General features: G+C 40.0%; 1 protein-coding gene across 1 annotated transcript in view; it reads left to right on the top strand.

The window, feature by feature from the left end:
* Nucleotides 1-1,558: 1,558 nt before the first annotated feature.
* Nucleotides 1,559-18,547, top strand: part of TMEFF2 (transmembrane protein with EGF like and two follistatin like domains 2) — a 293,002-nt gene continuing 276,013 nt past the window's right edge. The window contains exons 1-4 of the mRNA XM_075528996.1: nt 1,559-2,102; nt 4,423-4,532; nt 12,970-13,099; nt 16,650-16,676. Of these exons, the coding sequence (XP_075385111.1) occupies nt 1,931-2,102; nt 4,423-4,532; nt 12,970-13,099; nt 16,650-16,676 (439 nt within the window). The 5' untranslated portion in view covers nt 1,559-1,930. The remainder of the gene's footprint in view (nt 2,103-4,422; nt 4,533-12,969; nt 13,100-16,649; nt 16,677-18,547) is intronic.

The following is an 18,547-nucleotide window of genomic DNA, read 5'->3' on the forward strand; positions in this document are numbered from 1 at the left end:
AATGTTCCTCTAAATCCGGGGAACACTCACAGGAGTCTCCAGAGGGGGAAAGAGGAGATTTAAAGAGTAAGGAAAGGAGGAGGCAGGGGTCCTAAGGAGGCAGAAAAAAGAAAACAAAGAAAAAAAATGAAAGGAGAGAAGGGAAGAAGAGAATGGAGACAGAGAAAGAAAGGGAGAGAAAAAAATAAATGAGGACGAGGTGGGAGGGGGCGCTGCGAAAGAAAGGAGGGAGGTAAGAAAGAGAAACGCTGAAAAAAAAACGATGCCAAAGGAATCTTTCTTGTGGAGCATCCAAAATCCTGTGACAGCAACAAAGACCCAAGTCACAGGAAAAGATGCTTCCCTCCATCCCTGTCCAGGAAGGCTGTCATCCCCAATAAAACTGCTGAAATGTCATTAGGATAAAGAGTGTACCTAACTGCGTAAAGAATGCAGCAGACAGAAGGCAAGCCTGGCTGTGCCTTTTGCCCAGCACCCTCTGGAGCAAGAGAAAGCTTCCTGCAGAGAGATCTCTTCTTGTCCCAGTAAGCCCTTCTTGCCTGGCTCAGGGCACCAGTGACCAGGCGACCTGCACAGCCTCCAGTGCAGCGCCTGGCGGGCATTGACACTGCTCCGCAGCTCCCAGGGAGCACACCCTTCCCAGACGCCACTCCCTGCCTGATGCGACCAGGCGCCCACCCCGGATTCCAGCTTTCTGGTCCCAGAGTCCCACCAAATATGACACTGGAAATGCGGTTGTCCGTCTTTTCCAGGCAGCCGCACAAAACGGGCTCCTTTCAGGAGATGTGGAGAGGGCAGGCAGGGGCTGCAAACCTTGGGCTTCTTGGGCTGGGCAAGGGCTGCTGGGCTCCAGGGAGGGGAGAAGGGGAGACATCCAGAAGAAAGAGGGGAGAACTGGCCTCAGAGGGCTGCCGGCAGCTGCAGAGCTGCTCAGGGTCCTTCCCACACCACCTCTCCTCTTCTCCAGCTCCCTTCTGCTCTGGAAAATGGGTCCCTGAGCTCTCTCCCGCTGCTGCCAGCCTGAACCCCTTTACCAGTCTGAGCGCAGGGCGCCCGCAGGACACCCTCCTCCCTCTACCAGATCGCCCCTCTTTGCCCAGCCACTGCTGCCCCTCAGCCCACTCCCCCCGCCCCCTCCTCCTTCCTGGACACAAGCCACCCATGCCACCGCGGGCTCTGGCAGCCCCGGGTCACGCACCGCAGAAGGGCTCTGGTCCGCACCCAGCGCTCGGTAGGGGGCGTCCCGAGAAAAAGAGTGCAACAAGCCGGTGATGGGGAGGGGCGTGGGGCTCGCCCACCCCGCAGCCCGCGCTCCCCACTTGTGCCAACTCCCAGGCCCCACTCGGGCCAGCGCCTGGCGAGCGAGCCCATCTGTGGCATCCTCCGCCGCCGCCTCCTGGCACCTCCTCGCCGACCCCTCCCTCCCGGGACCTGCATCCCGCTCCGCCAATCAGGGCCCTCCTGCCTCTTCCCACGTGACCTCGAGCGGGCTAAGGACCTGCTGCTTCCCAAACGCCAGAGGGATGCGGGCGGCAGAGCGCGCGAGGCGGCGGCGAGGCTGCGGGGCGCTCTGACTCGCCCTCCGCCCTCCCTTCCGGGCTCCTCGCCGCCGGCCTCGGACTGCCCGACTGCCTCCCGGGCGTTGCGGCTTCCCATAGGGCGCTCAGCGCGGCCACCGCTTCCCGCGACTCTGGCGCAGCTCCGCGGCGGACGGCGCCCCCACTCCCGGGACTGAGCCGGGTCACTGGATGTTGCTGAAAGTCCGGGGATCATGCGTCCTCTTGGCAGCTCCTTCCCTGCCGGCTGCCTCTGCCGCCGCCGCCGCCCCGGCTGCCGTGGCCCTCGGGATGCTCAGTAGTCCGCTGGCCGGCCCCCGCGACCCCGCGTTCCTTGGAAGCCCTTCGCTGCGGCGGAGTTGCGCGAACTAGTCATGGTGCTGTGGGAGTCCCCGCGCCAGTGCAGCAGCTGGACACTTGGCGAGGGCTTCTGCTGGCTGCTCCTGCTGCCAGTGCTGCTGCTGCTCGTGGTCCGCCCGGTGAAGCTCGCCGCTTTCCCTACCTCCTTAAGTGACTGCCAAACACCCACCGGCTGGAACTGCTCCGGTAAGCCCGGGACCCTAGCCCCCGACCTCTTCCCCGCTCCGCGTGACACGCGTGTGCAGCACCTATCAGCCTCCCCAAGAGCGGCTCCCCGGCCCAGCCTGCCGCGCGCCGAGCCCAGACCTCGGGAAACCAGCCCCTCCTGCCCCACCTGACCCCAGGGAGCCAGCGCTGCTTGGCTGCCCAGGGGAAGAAGGGAGGGTGTGGTGGGAGCGAGTCTAGGGTGGGTAGAAAGTGCAGGTGTCAACCCCTTTGCAGCCTTACTCTTAAATCGGGGCTCCCAGATTTGGGGAAGGGAAAAACAAATCTGCTAACCGGGATGATTTCGTGGGTTCGCTGAACAGAGAGAGCACCAATCCTCCAGGAAACATTGTAGCAGAGGCTTGCCCATCATTAAAGAAAAAAGTCTGACTGGACCCCGAAAGCAATAACTTCTCGAGAAAGGACGAGCGAGAAAGCAATAAATCAAATGATGACTGCAGGGGAAAGGCCGATTCCTGGCAAAAGTGCTGTGAAGATGCGTTGGTCTCAGATTCAAGACCAAGTCAGCCAGAGTCTGAAAGGAGCTCCTGTTCTGAGACATTCAGTCGCGCTGCCTCTCTCAGCTGCTTTCTCTTTTCGCCCTATGATGTTGCTTTTGCAGTCCAGGGCTGGCTCACCATGCTTTGCTAAGCCTTTTAGGAGGTGGAGGGGAGTTGAGAAAGGGGCCCTTAACCCATCTTCAGACCTGGGTGGGTATGACCTAGGCCAGCACACTTATAGGCTAGTGGAAGGTGGAAGGCATCTGGGTGGGTGCTGACTTCTCCATTTCGGAGCGGGTGTCTTGAAGTGAGTTGGTCAGCCGCTCTCTTCTTGCTCCCTTGGGTCCCTTCAGAGCTGAACCAGAGAGCTTGGCAAGCTTCGCTGTGCTGAAGCCTCCTAATTAAAAAGGAACCAAGGATGAGAGTTGCCGCACTCCGCCGAACTGGCTTCACATTTCCTGAGGACAGCCTGTAGTGTACCTGGTGGGACCTTGGTAGGATTTCACTGGCATTTTGAGCTTCGTAATCATGGCTGGATCTTGCCCCTTAGGTCTGGTCGGTTCGAGCCCTCTCAAGTGTACATGTAATTTTCTTCTCTGTAAATATGATTATAGTAGTGAATTCTGTAGTTGGATCTGAAATTTAGTCTGCACTGAATAAAGTGGCGTTCAGAAATGTTTATGAGCTGAATTAAAATATATAGGGGAGGAGAGGGTGACCAACTGTAGCTTATTGGATGAAATAAAGGATATTCTCTCAGTTAATTACTGATGTAAAATTCAAGAGATAAAAAATATGTATCATGGTGATCTGGGTAATAGATTGCCTTTGTTCTGTGTATAGCAACTTTTAAATGTGACATTTTTATAAAACTTATCATGCTTTCTTTGTTATTTTGACATATTTCTGCTTCTAGAACTATTAAGTTCCACTTTGTTGATAGCGAATCACTTTTTAGGAGCTGACTTGTGAGAACCCTAAACAACCTGCTAAATCAGTTGTGTGACATACTGAGGGGGCTGGAGTCCAACATGATAGGTTTTCTTCATCCCTAACTAGAGTATTTTTGAAGAAAGTAAGTGGTGGAAATGTGAAACTGGAATTAGCAATCAAGAAATTCATCCGCTCACCACTAGCCAGATATCTCAAGAGGATCTGTAGAAACAAAACAAGCACGTCCAGGCAGGCTTTCAAGAAGCTAGAACCTCCCCCCCTCCCCTTGTTAGCTGAGAGGTGGCCAGTCTTCATTGGAACAGACAGACTATCACAGGAAACACTGGGCCGGTCTATCTTTCTTATTGGGGCTTTGTTCCCTCTTTGTCTGAAGAAATTTCAAATAAAGGTCACTTCAGATCCTAAAGTAAAATAACAAATAAAGATGAGGAAATGGCAAAAATGGCATCCGAAGGACATCATCAGATCTTTTCCAAAATGTGGAGTTTGGGTAAAAATCATAGCCCCTTAAATGAGAAAAACATTAGGAAGCAAGAGAACAAGTGTTATAGAATTTGTCACCACTATCAGAATGAATCCAAACGAGAATAAAATCATGCTATTAAAAAAGATAGTAAAAAGGAACTGAGTAGACAAGAACTGGAAAAAATAGGAATGAGTATTGATCACTTACCTAGAATTTGAGGTTAGCAGTGGCCGGTGACCTTGCAGTATAGCTGTGGGTATTGAGGTTGAAATTGTGGTCAATTTTTCAAAAGCTTTAAAATAGTACTTCTATAAATATGTATAACATTGTCTTTTGTGTGTTTATATACGTATACTGAAGTGTATTCCTTTTAAAATTTGAGGTTATGATGACAGAGAAAACGATCTCTTCCTCTGCGATACCAACACCTGTAAATTTGATGGAGAGTGTTTAAGAATTGGAGACACTGTGACTTGCGTCTGTCAGTTCAAGGTAAGAAGTCTGATATATGCCTGTTCTAGTTCATTACTCTGACTACAAGGCAGGGATCTCCTGTTGCCAGCCGTCATTTGGCAATTTAAAGCTACACAAATGACAAGCTCAGAGGAATGCTGGCAACAAGGAAAAATACTGGCAAGAGAGCCAAGTGATGTCCAGAAGACAGCTACTTCTAGCAGAAATGTGTGTGCCATGATGATACATGCCACTGGAGGGAGGAAACTTCAGGTTGTACTTCTGAGTTATCAAAAGGAAATGATGTTTCCATGCCTTTTCTAGCATGTATGTTATAAGTCAATTGAGTTCTAAATCGTCAGAAGCCAGGAAGTGTCGATTTTCACTGTGCTTTTTTTTTTTCCTGTTTGGAACTATTGTTTATTCAACTTATTACGCTTGGTTTTAATGACCTTGAGAGTTATTGTTAAATTTTGAAATTAGCTCCTATTAATGTGCCCCGAAACTACTGTGCTAGCTTCGAATTCATGGACTATAATTAATATGTTAATTTCTGCATTGATACAACAGTCAATTAAAATGAATCTTCCAGGGAGCCAAAATAATACATATAATCACATCAAATCACAAATATGATACATATGCATTTTGTTGGACTAGTATTATATAAAACCCAAAATAGGATGCTACCCTTATATTAGAACTATTAATATTGATCGAATTCATCTTATTGTTGTTGTTAGAATATAATAAATCATTTTCACAATATAAATAATCAAACTTTTTATGCTCTAAATATGACTGTAGTCTTGCATAAGATTGAGTAGCATTGGTGTTACAGTCATTGACTTTAGTTACTCTGGATTCTTTTTTATTGACTTTTTTTTTCATATACTAGCCATTAGATTCAACCACGAAATGTGTACTGAATAAAACTATATATTTGCGTTCAAGGAAAACATTTTTCAAGTCTATATAGATTGCCAGAACAATGAAGACATCTCTGTGTTGGAGGAAGTAGAGCTCCTTGGACAGGAAGACAGTGAAACTTCATGTCTCATCCTTTGGCTATGTTATCAGGAAGAACCTAGTCCTGGAGAAGGACACCAGGCATGGCAGAGTGGAGAGCATAAAAGAGGAAGGTAGATAAAGACTAGATTGACACAGAGCCACAACCGCAAGCTCAAACTATGAACAATGTGAGATGGTACAGGACTGGGTAGTGTTTGCTTCTACTTTGCATAAGGTTTCTGTGAGCGAGAACTGATTCAGTGGGATCTAACAACAAACAAAGCAAGAAAAAGCAAAGAATACAGAATAAATTCATTCAACTTATGTTCAAAGAACTGCTTTAATGTATCATAGTTAGAATTCTACATGAAATATAAATATTATTTTAAAATTGAATCCAATTTCCTCATGAGATAAGTAAGGGAATTCACATTTATATATAGTTTAAGTGACTTTTGTATATGCCATAATTTTCTTAGATATTTTCTTTCTTTTATGAAAACAAGATAAATAACTGATCTTTGTAAGCTGCGACACCTCCTAGCAAGTGAGGATTGTAAGCATACAGCTGTCATTTAGACCAGGCTGCACACGCACTCCACGTGTGGGTGTGGTTAGGTTCGGAAGCTCAAGTTGTTCTGTGCGGAAGTCACAGCTTTGTGCACAAGGAGGATGAGTCCATTAAATGACAAAATGGAGGACGACATCATCACATAGCTACCAAATCACATCGTTACATAACTGACAAATTGGCACCTTATGTAACTGCCAACCACGAAGCATCATGACCCAGACAAGTTGATCTATAACTTTCACCACCTCAGCAAGCATTATTCTCACTTAGTACCTTGGGTTTCATTACTGCCACGCATGCGTCATTAATGTTTAAAATATTTGCGTTAATATATTTTTGCTCTTGTAAATGTGAAATGTTGGATGATGATACAATTGATAAGTAGGGAGTAGGGGTGACTAGAGGAAACTTTAATATTTAATAAGCACATGACACCAATTTCTGAGGTCTTCAGCTACATTAATAATATCATTTTATTTAAATGAGCTGTGGAAGAAAACTAGAATATGACTCATATTCCTTCAAAGATTCTTAAGTAAAGAGCATAAATGTTGACTAAATCGGTAATGAAAGGTCCATAGGACTTCCTTTTTTTCTCTTCCTCTTTCAGCTTGTTCTCCTTTCAATCTGAAAGGAGATTATTTATCCTGCACTTTCTCCTTATTTTGTCAGTAAACTCCTAAATAGTACAGCATGAGCCAGGAAGAGCATCCTTCAAGTGGCAAGTCATCGCTGTATGACAACTTCACCATAAGAAATAGAGGCATTAATTGGACTCTAAATGTGGTTGTATTGGTGATATGTTAGGCTGCGATCTGCATGGTCAGCAGTTCAACACCACAAGCAGCGCCCCAGGAAAAAGATTGGGCTTTCTACTCCCATAAATAGTTAAAATGTCAGAAACCCACAATGGGGTTGCTATGTGCCAGCATTGACTTGGTAGCGAAAATAGATGAAAGTTTTTATAATGAAATGGATAATGTTTATTATTAAAATAAGCTGTATTGACTTTTAAATATTACAGAGGATTTTGGTAAATCTTATCAACAAAGACACTCAATGTTTTTATTTTTTTTTCTAATTACATTTGTCACTACTTTAAATGATTATGCAATGGATATATTTAAGTGGATGGACTATGGATGGAAGTGTGATTGAAAAACTAAGATGTCAGTTTTCTTTTCTTAGTGGTTGTAGCAATGTAAATATACTATTAGACTACTACTGCTATTCGTTTGTCCTCCATAATAGTTGCCATCCTAATGAAAAAAAGTATCTACCTCCGCCTTCCAAGATTATTGAAGGGGTAAAATAGGTAGAATTTTAAAGGAAAAGCACATATTGTGCTGCTGAGGACAATGACATTTTACGTAAGAGTAGCTTTATTCAGTTATTTTCCAATATCCACAACACAATGAGAAGTATTGGTTTTATTGCTTAAATTTTTTTTCTTTTCTTTTTCCTCATATCCAATTAAGAAGTGAAGTCTTAAAAATGTATTTTTCTATATATTATTCAAAACTATTTCTGCTTTGCTTATATCCTATTTCTTTCTCTGAATTTTCAGCTAAGACCACAGATTGTTTTGATAGAGATAGGGTATGAACTCTAATCTTTCTGTCTGAGAGACAAATTCCAAAAGGAAACAGATTTATATACGCGTAAACCATGCTGACATCTTGGAATTTATTGGAGAGCAAAAATGGACATTATATTATCCTTCACCTCACTTTAACAACTTAAAGTAGACTACTGCTCAACTCTTAATTTGCTCTATCTTATTTCTCTTAACTACCTGAGATAATTATTTTCTCTCTTATAAAGCTGAGGAAATTGAGACACCCCAAAATAATTCAGTTATCAGTAAGTAGTGATCCTTGAGTAAGAATCTACTTTCTTTGGAAATTTTTTTTCACTTTAAGAGTGTGCATGTACATTAAAACAATGTCACAACAAATGTATGAATTGATTATAGGCAAGTTAATTGTAAGAACTATACAACAAACTCATACGTGTTGATATGAAATCTACCTTGGTTTCCTATCTGGATGTCAAATGGTATGCTATTCATTATGGCAAGAAAAACTATTGTGAAACTAAAAATTTATAAACTGTATAGATTGATGGATGGATGGTCGAGTGCATGGATGAACAGAAGGCCAAGTGGATGGGAGGGAGGGAGGGAGATGGGGGAGAAAGAGAAGAAAACATTGATGCAAATTTTGTTGATTTTTTAGATGCACTAGTTGTACATGCAATGATCACTTTATGCTTTAAAGTTTTGATGAGGCCTATATTTTCAGTTATCATTAAATTCACGTGTGGGGACCCTTTTATTCTGCCAAGGACCAGTTGGGTATTTTTAACAACATTGAGGGCTATACTGATCAAACATCTAATTCACTCACCCTGAATGCTTTAGCCAGAGCGGCTCTTTGGGAAGGTGTGTGATATGGGCTGGTATTGCTCATTCAGTGGACCTTATTTAGCCTATGGGCTGGACGTTCACTAACTCGGGTTAGGTATTACACATATTTGTTTCATAATCTAGACTTTGATTCTTCACGTGTTCCAATTATTAGAGCTTTATGGTGAATACCCAGCTCATAGTGGCTTTTAACAATTAACTTTTATTTTGTTCATGTTCTGCCATTTGATCAGGGCTTCAAGCAGACAGACAGCTCACCCTTGCTTCACGCAGCACTAGCTGACGTTGAGAAGGGGTAAGGAATGCAGGCTTGATGTACTCATTTGAAAGCTCTATTTGGGCCTCTCACATGTGCTACTTCAGGCTTCTTCAGACAGGAGCCAGCTTCTCATGGTGCACATCCAGAAATAGTACACCAAGCAGTAGCTGGGTCTTTTAATTACCTGGCCTTGCAAAATCACACAGTCACTTCTGTCATAATTATAGTGTAGCATCATAATGTTTTCATGTGTAAGGAAATATTGCTGCAGAGAAACAAAACTTAGAATGTGCAAAAAAATCAGGACATATACAGGTATTTTATCTGCAAAACAAGTTTTTGGAAGAGAAATATAGCATGTCCAATTCATTCTTTGGAGGTCTTAGACAACTGGGACTATAACAGAATTCACTTCACATCTGTTGAGCACCTTCTGTGTGCCAGACTTTGTGAAAGGTGACGGCAATATATGAGACATAACTTTTGCACAGTTTTTCATTGGTGAAACCTCAGCTAAAAAAATCTTTATTAACCACACAAGCAGTGAATCATATGAAAGGCCTCTTCATTTCACATACAGTTTTGTTTGTTTGTTGCAAAATGAACTCCTTATATTCTGGTGTGTCAAGTCCCACTAAATTTAAGAGGGTGATGTGTAGCTGCTTTTCCTAAAGCAGTGTAGAAATTTTGGAACAAAATCATTCTACAGAAAAAACAGAATTTTAAAACGTCTTGAGAAAAATAGGTTCTCTTTTTCACTCGGGAGGAAGTTGGTACAACACATACATTTATGGACCTCGCCATCTGCACTTGAATCTTGTTTTTTCCCTTACCAGCCAACTTCATGACCTTTACCAAGTAACTTACCATCCGAGGCTCTCCTGTCACATGAAGCTGAGCAGTATTATGATAAACATGAACTATTTTGATAATTTGGTACATTTTCATGTAGTTGCCCATTTTATTATATTCAGGGATATCCTATTTTATATCATTTTTCCACTTTCAGAACTGTGAGTTTTGGGTATCAATGTTAAATGTGATTCTGCTAGTTAGAACATGGGTCAGGAAAAACAAATCACTTAATTAAAAAATATATATTCCAGAGTGTTCTAAAAACAAGACTCTGTTAATTTCCCCAAATACTTCAGTTAGACGTTTCAAATGGGGAAACTGAGCGGCAACCATATTGAAATAGTTCATTGTTGAGTAATATACACATGACCTTCCACCAAGCAGTGGGGGATACGGAAGCGCCTGGGACCGATGGAGCGCTTGCTTTCTCCTTGTGTTAATCATATTAATGGATGCAAGTCATGGTGCTAAGGGCCAAGAACATTATGATGATAATCTACAGTAAAGCGCTCTTCAGCTCCATACAAATCTCCCTTTTGGCTTGTGTCTGGGACTTGGCAGCTCTGATTTTTGTACTGTTCCCATTTGGCTTCCTGCATTTTTCAGAAGTGGTGCAAGAGAAGTGTATCTGGTTGTTTGGTATTTTAGGATGCATGTCAGCATTATGTATTAGCAGGTTGACAGTGAAAATAAATATGTCCCAACCACCACACTCACTGCCCACTGCCTACACAAGTGAATGAGCATAAATAGAAAAAAACACATAAATTTAAATAATTTGCATATGAAGTACTCTAAGTAGACTTGGAGATGGAATTTAAAAGGCCCAAGAATGCTAGCCACCTGAGCATGAGAAATTCAGTAATCTACAGGCCACACAAATTATGCCTCACTCTGTGGCAAACTATGCCTATGCCTGTTGGCTCTGGGGTTTAAGCCATGGGCAGCTAGCTGCCAGGTTCAAAATCAACAGCGATTCTGAGAGATATGTGAGATGGTCTGCTCCCCCAAATTGCATAGTCTTGCAAACCCAATGTATGGCTACTATGACTCGGAATCAGGCAGTGGGTGCATGGCTGCCTCCTGAGTGGGTCAGCAAGTCTATGGATACAACTTCAGCAGCCTCCCTTCCCTCGCCTGCTGGTGTCTCTTCTTTGGACCTAGGCATTATTGGTGTCTTAGTGAATCACCTACGTGCACTGCCTGTGTCCTGATCATTACACATCCATCAAACAGATCTTGCCCATCCGCTTGTTTCTCTGGCCATGATTAGGACTTGAGCAATGATTCTGTTTTATTTGGTATTGACTCAGGACTGTTGATTGGAAAATTTGACTCGTTACTAACCTTTTGCTCTGCTTGTCTTTCTTTAGCAACAATTGTGATGCTCAGCTTTCAAGCGGGTAATTTTCAGATATAAGTTAAGAAACTATCTGGAAAGCTAGTGGAAGGCAGAGCCTTAATTCAGATAACACTTGATTGGAAGTGAATTTCCTATTGGATTAAAGATTCTGCTGAACAAACAGCTCTATCCAAATCAGTTTTTAAATATAATTAATCACAGGTAGACAGAGTCTGGGAACCAATAGTGTAGTTGTAGAAAGGCAATTGCAACTTACATAATAAAAGATACATTCTGTGTGTTTGGGTTTTTTGGGCAGTCTGTCGTATGTTCAATATTCTTCACCACCGCCATAGTTCAAACATCTTGATTTTTCTTCACTCTTTCTTATTCAGTGTCCAACTTTCACATGCAAAGGAGGTCATTGAAAATACCACGACTTGGCTTAGGCACACCTTCCTCCTCAAATTAACATCCTTGATTTTTAACATGTTAAAGAGGTCTTGTGCAGCAGACCTTGTAGGCAACCCTGGGGTTTTGTTGGTATTCCTTGCTTTGTAGATAGATGCTCAAAGGTGCATTCCCATGGGGAATGTTTCTCTCCCCGTCTTCCTTCTGAAAAGACTGTATGAAGAAATGATTCGTTTTAAAGACATCTTTATTCCTATGACATAATTAACTTGACAGCTTGAGCATTCTTATTTCCAACTGGATCTCTTTCCCAGGCACATTGGTTAGGATTCCCACCTGTATTTGGGGGTTACAGTTTAATCTATTGCAAGGATCATTGAGTCTTTGTAAGAAAGTTGAGCTAAAAAACAATAAACTGTAGGTTTTATCACTCAGACTAACACATTTTTAAGACTTTACCCTTTTTTAAGATTACATCTTGAATTGAACTTTACTTATGATAGAATTTTAGGCTTATTATCATATATATTAAAACCTCCCTGGCCCTCTCATAGATAGATTTATTTTGCATATGTTATGAAATTACAGCACATCAAAAACCCAAATAGTGAAGTAAAATGTTGAAAACACAAAAGTGTTTTCATATTCCTTAGTAAACTGAGGTATGGTCTACTTAGTTTCTGGCAGAGGTGAGCATTTATAAATAATCATCTCGATCATTACATTTGTTCTAATTAAACAATGAAGCACATCAGTGGTAGTAATCATGAGATAATCACATCCCTGGTGTAATTAGGAGGTGTAGGACACAGCCAAGTATCTCTAATGCCTTAGAGTGTGATTAGATTATGATGACTATACCCTGTAGGTTGCCTAATTTCCATTGTAAAGTGTAGGGTTTTTTGTAATTAGGTTGATTCAAAAATGAACTTTTCTCACAATTTATAATATTTGTACTTTGCAATAGTCAAGAAAGTTTGCATCAAGTTCAGTAGTTTCTAAGTTCTGTGGGTTTTATTTTTTCTCTATAATACATAATACCTTGTTCTCTGTAGACTTTCTACATTAGTGTTCAATTGTCTAAAAAATATGTCAGCTTTGACTCCTTGGAAATCTGTTAAGATTAAAATTCAAAGAGAAAGCGAAAGCATACGAAGGCAAATCTCAATGGGTGGGCCTTCCTGCTGCAAGCACGTGTTCCAAGCCTCGGGAGACACCCTTCTTTTCCAATGGCTGGAATACTCGACCATATTTAGATGGTCTCTATCAAGCCAGATGAGTCATATACCAGAAAAGCATGGGACTGAATAACATTCGTTGGTTTGTTGCTTTCTATTTTTCTTGTTGCTTTGTATTATTTTGTCCAATCACTTAGTTGGAATTCTCTGATCAATGTCGATGCTTTGTATTACCCTTTAGAAACAAATGACTGGTTGGCTGGTTCGATATTGCTTTTGTGTGATGCCCTTACAAAGTCAATGAGAGTCACCCAAAATGAAGACACAGGATTTCTCTTATCAAGTGATCATTTCTGATCAGATTGTCAGAGGGAAACGTATCCAGTATTGACCGTAGCCTCACGTCTGTCTTCTGCAGTGCAGCAGTGACTACGTGCCCGTGTGTGGCTCCAGCGGGGAGAGCTACCAGAACGAGTGCTACCTACGGCAGGCTGCCTGCAAACAGCAGAGTGAGATCCTTGTGGTGTCAGAAGGATCATGTGCTACAGGTATGTATAGCCTCCTGAAGACAGGCTGAAGCCTTCTGAACAGATCCTGGACAGTATGATCATTCAAGTTTTGCTTTTCCTATTACGTCATCTTCAGATAAATAATTCAGGCTGTCTATTGACTAGACAAAGTATGCACTGTACAAAGCATGCATTGTTCTTTGTCTTTTTGCATTAGAAATCGTGTCTGCAAGAAAGAAGAAATCTGTCATAAGAGTGTTAGTAGATCTGGATACGTATGGGTGTGTTACTTAAGGCATTCCAGATTATTGAATAATATAATTAAAATATAGATTGATCATTCAGGTGTCAAGTCTATAGTGACTTTATGTCTACACAGAAAAGGTCGTGGTTTGCTTTGAACAATAGCATTCTATTCTGGAGGCCAGCTTTGCAGGTTTGCAAGGTCACCTTCACAGGGGCCTGCAAATGGCTCTTCTTGCCATTTGGCAGATTATATTGAAGGACGTATTGGTGATGGATCCTGTTTCCAATGACATATGTCCTTTCTGGCACAGTTAACTTGATATTCTCAAAAGCTTTTTTAATTATAGTGAATCAAGAATTCTATTAAAAACAGACAAACCAGCGGCTTGATAAGCTCTTCAGAGTTTTACAATTTCTTCTGTGTAGTACAGTTCTTGCAAGAGATGAACAATATTTTATGAAGAAATGACAGAAATAAGAAATCCCAGCTTGGTAAAGCAGAACTTTAAAATAAAAGTTTTAGGTTAGGCTTAAGACATAAAAAATACATATTCCAAAGACATTATTTTGCCGTATGATCATTTCTAACAAAAAATATTCATCTTTTGGCAAAGTAATGATTTATGAGGGAGTGCATGACATAAGCAGGTTCCCCAAAAATGATAATGTTGATGTAAAATATATTTTTGCTCAAAAATGAAAATAGGTAAGAATAGTGCCAGGAAGAAAAAACCTTTCTATTTTTTAGGAAAGAGCCTCTTAGTACCAGGAATTTCTGTACTTACGTATGATATTCAAAGTTTTGTGAATGATGCCGGCTCAGCAGGCAGGAAATGAGAAGTAATGAATAATTGTGATGGCAAATATGAGAGGGTCCGTGCACAGTTCCCCAGTAAGGAAGGAGGAGTTCCAATTTGCTACTCTCAGCAAAGATGGAGAAATTAAAAAAAATATGACGGAAGATAATTATGAAAAAACAACTTGCCATTATCTAAAGAACAAAAAGCTTTCAATTAGGAAAAAGAGAATAGGAAAAAATAAAAGAAATCCCTGACTCTTATAAATAAGAAGGATATAGGCAAATGCTAGAGTATTGAGAGAAGAATATATGTATTGAGAGAAGAATGTGTGTATTTGAGATTCTGTAGAACTTCTGTCTGGCCCTGACAGTAGTCTAATTAAGATAGCAAACAATGATAGTGGTGAACTGTCCTAAAGTTGTGGTTATGGGTTAATGAAGTTTGGTAACAAAAATTTATTTCTTAATTTACTAACTTCCAAATTCTTGTTAACATATATAATTCTATTGTCCTAACTCATTAAAGTATTTTCATCCTAATGTCCTGGTCATTCTATGAAAATAATTATTTAGCCATGTAGAAAATGTAATCAACAATGTGTAATCCATCCTTAGCTCATTCCCATACTTAAATTTCTACAGATTTAATTAGGAAGCTTGTCTTGCTGCATGCATCTTCCATGGATTTGCAAATCTAAAAGTTTGTTGATCTGAATAATGATGGATGGGCCAAAGAAATTTTGATTAATCACCTCGGACTAATCTAAATCTAAAAACAAATCTCAACAATTGTTTTTTTATCTAAAAAACAATTCTGAGTTCTTAATGCATTTTCCATGAGGTTTTTTAATGTTTTTAATACCGAGTGAAGATTTCAGGATGTCATCTCTAGTAAGAAAAGGAAGTAGAAGATTTAAATTTATATTTACTATATGTTATTAGTCAAAGTAAAGAACTTGCATGCTATTTATCTGTTTTGTCAAGATATCTCACCATATTCTAGTGAAACCATTAAAATTTCCCATCACTGATGCATAACAATGGAATATATTTCATTGACCATTTTCCAAATGGTTTTAGAGTTAAATCAAACACAACTTGCCTTAATGATCTTAGCTCTTGAATTTTTAGAAGTTTCCAAAGAAAATACAAACCCAAACACTACTGCCATTTAACAGTGATTTCCCCTACTCATATATGTTTAAGAGAATATTGATAGATGAATAATCTTGATCTCTGCTTAACATTTTCATAATTATGATCCTGGCATATTGCTAAGCATTTGAAAAATACCACAGTACAATAAACATCAAAATAGCCCATTGAGATAGGTGTTAATATACTCATCTTATAATGGAGGTTAAAGCTAAGGAGGTTGAGCAAGAATGCTTTTGTCATCCCATCAGTAGGATTTAGTATGAGCTGGGACTGCATGAGCTGTTTGCCATCCTTCTTTACGTAGTGCCATCACATATGAGAAGCTGGCCAAGGCATGGTCCTCAACTTAAAGAGGTTGCTAGTCTTTGGCATTTTATCGAGGTCTTCCCTTTTGCTTGGAATTTCTACATGGGATAAGGGCATATAGACAGAGTACACCAATCCTGGTATTTTTTTCTGGGATTGACATTGAAACTATACAAGCAAATGGAGTTAAAATGCAGAGATCCATGAGACAGAAGGAAGACGATGCGTACAAGTGACTCCAACTAGCCCAGGTCAAATAGATTCCATGTTGGTGTCAAGTTGGACCACGCTCCTAGACAACTCTGTTATTCTGACCAGGGAATGAGAAAGCTGGTCATTGATAAGCATGTGAGTCTTAGAGATCGGCAACTCTGGCCGGTTGTGAGTGTGGGAGAGGCAGGAGAAAGAACTGGAGAAAGAGAAATCCAGATGGAAGATTTTATGCTTTCTGTCAACATCACTCGGGAATATCTCATTTTAGTACAAAGGCAAAAATTAGGCTCCTTATTCTACTGATTTAAAAATAACTGGTGCATTTGGTCTCTGCAGCAAGTTGATTAATGTACAATTATGGTATCTGAATTATTATTATATTAATAATTATAAAAATACATATATTTATAAATTGTTCTGTTTATACATAAGTAATTCACAAGGATATAAGCCTTAATTGTGGTTTTGCTTGTCTCATGTCATAGGCTATTTAATTTCTGAAACTCAGTGATTGGTTGTTATCAGCACCTCTTTCCTATATTTTTGGTAATTACGTCAAATTCTGCCTGCAAAAATAAAAATATCGGGGATTTTAATTATTCAATAATTTTAGGTGTTGTTTTGAGTAAAGATGATGTTTTAGGGTTAAAATATAAGGAAGAAATAATGAGAGATCGGTCTAATTTTTATGGATAGGAATGAAATTGATGTGAATGTACATTTCAATACTAATATTGCAATTTCCAAAACAATTATCTGAAAGTTTTAAATTAAGAAGGTAAATTCGAACTAAAAAAACAAAGCAACAACAAAAATCAAACTGGTTTTAATGTACGTTTCAAGCAAGTTTTTTTTCTTCCTTTTCAGATGCAGGCTCAGGATCTGGGGATGGAGGTAGGAGTTACCTTTTATATATTCAAGGAATTATGACTCAATTTCTTGTGTGTGAATATTTGCTTGCATATTTTCTATTGCAGATATCTGAGAAAATTCAACTTTTTTATTTTATAAAAAACACAAGAATAGCATTCTTAATTTGTATAGTATGCAAATGCTAATCTTTATAGCATTCTTATTTTGTTTAGCATTCTTCTTAAACTGTATAGCATTCAGATTATTTATTACATTTATTAATTATTCTTGGGACGTGTATCTCCGATGACTTTTCATTATTATTTCCTTTGTTTGTGTCTGTCTTTGATGTGGATATTTCCAAACATCTTTGGAAGAATGCAAAAGTCTAATGAGGAAATCATTTCAATATTATGTTTGAAAATATTCGAGCCTCCATCCTCAATGATAAGATCCCAGTATTCACTCATGCATGATTATCATTTAGATAGGGTCATCGTTATCAAATGTAGCCCTGAAACTGCAGTCATTACTTTATCCAAATGCTGAGATAACAGATGTTAGGATACAGTACATAAGATGCCATTTTTACTCTTTGATGATGTTGGTCAATAGTGACTTTTATTAAAATAGGATATGTTTCTATTATTTTTAGTTCTATTTTTGAAGGATATATTTGAAATAAGGATGCATTTGAGATTAGAGCTGATGTACCTACTGCTAAGTAGAGATTTTATTTATGGGTTGAGGCTTAATTATAAATGTCCTAAGATGATATTCCAAAGGAAATCCCCGCGAATTTTGACTTTTTTAGACACAAAACAAGATAATCACATATAATTCCTACAAGAGTATTCGGAGAAAGAAAGAGGAAACACATACGCATGGCTCATAAACAAGATCTTGCTTGAGTTGTGCTGGATAATTAAATGTATGATTCCAAGTTAAATTTGCTTTTAAATGAAGATTTTGAGAAAAGATAACAAGAGTGCTGCCTTGGGGTAGGGCAGTCAGATCCCTGATGCAAACATTCTCTAGTTATCTTTCAGCACTGGAACAAGTCTCAAGTCGCCTTACATGATGAAAGTCTTAACTAACAAGTAAGCAATAACCCAGAGAACACAAATAGAGCAGCATCATGGAGCGCAAATTTTCATTAAAGACTAAAATTGAACAAGCATTTAGATTGACTATCATCAGATCAGGAAATAGTTTCAATATTGAATGATGTTGAGCAGACATTAAACTTGCTTTCATTCAAAACTCAAACACATTTCCAGTGTTTCCTTTTTGACCCTTAGTAGTACGATAGAGCAGAGGAGAACTGCCCTTACAGTGGCATTCCAAGGCTGGGAATCTTTATGAGGGCAAAAAGTCTCCTCTTTCTCCTCCAGGACAGTTGGTGGTTTTGAACTGCTGACCTTGTGGTCCTCAGTCTCACTTATACTATGATACCATGACTCAGTTTGTTTTCCTTAGTTCTAAGGAATTGAATTACTGTTGTCATCTTTCTTTCCTCCTGACTTCCTCTTCTAAAAAAAGCTCTTTTTTAGAACTTTTAAAATGAAAACTTTAAATTTTAAGGAAAGCGAAACAGAAAATTCCCATGAGTACATATTTTACCACTGGAATAATCAGGAAATAATTATTCTTTAAATTTACTATTATTGGGTTTTGGGGGTATTGTTTCTCTGATTTTTCTTTATATGAAATCCAGGGTAGGTAAATCTATGGAGACAGTAGCTAGATTGGTGGTTTCTCAGGGTTATTGTGGGAGGGGGGGACACAGAGGAGGATGGGAAGAAGAAAATGTCCTGAAGTAGGATTGTGGTAAAGATGGAACAACTCGTTAACTCTGTTTAATAGGTTTAAACTATTGGATTGTGTTTGTGACTTATATGTCAATAAAACAA

This window comes from Tenrec ecaudatus, chromosome 13, assembly GCF_050624435.1.
Source record: "Tenrec ecaudatus isolate mTenEca1 chromosome 13, mTenEca1.hap1, whole genome shotgun sequence".
NCBI lineage: Eukaryota > Metazoa > Chordata > Mammalia > Afrosoricida > Tenrecidae > Tenrec > Tenrec ecaudatus.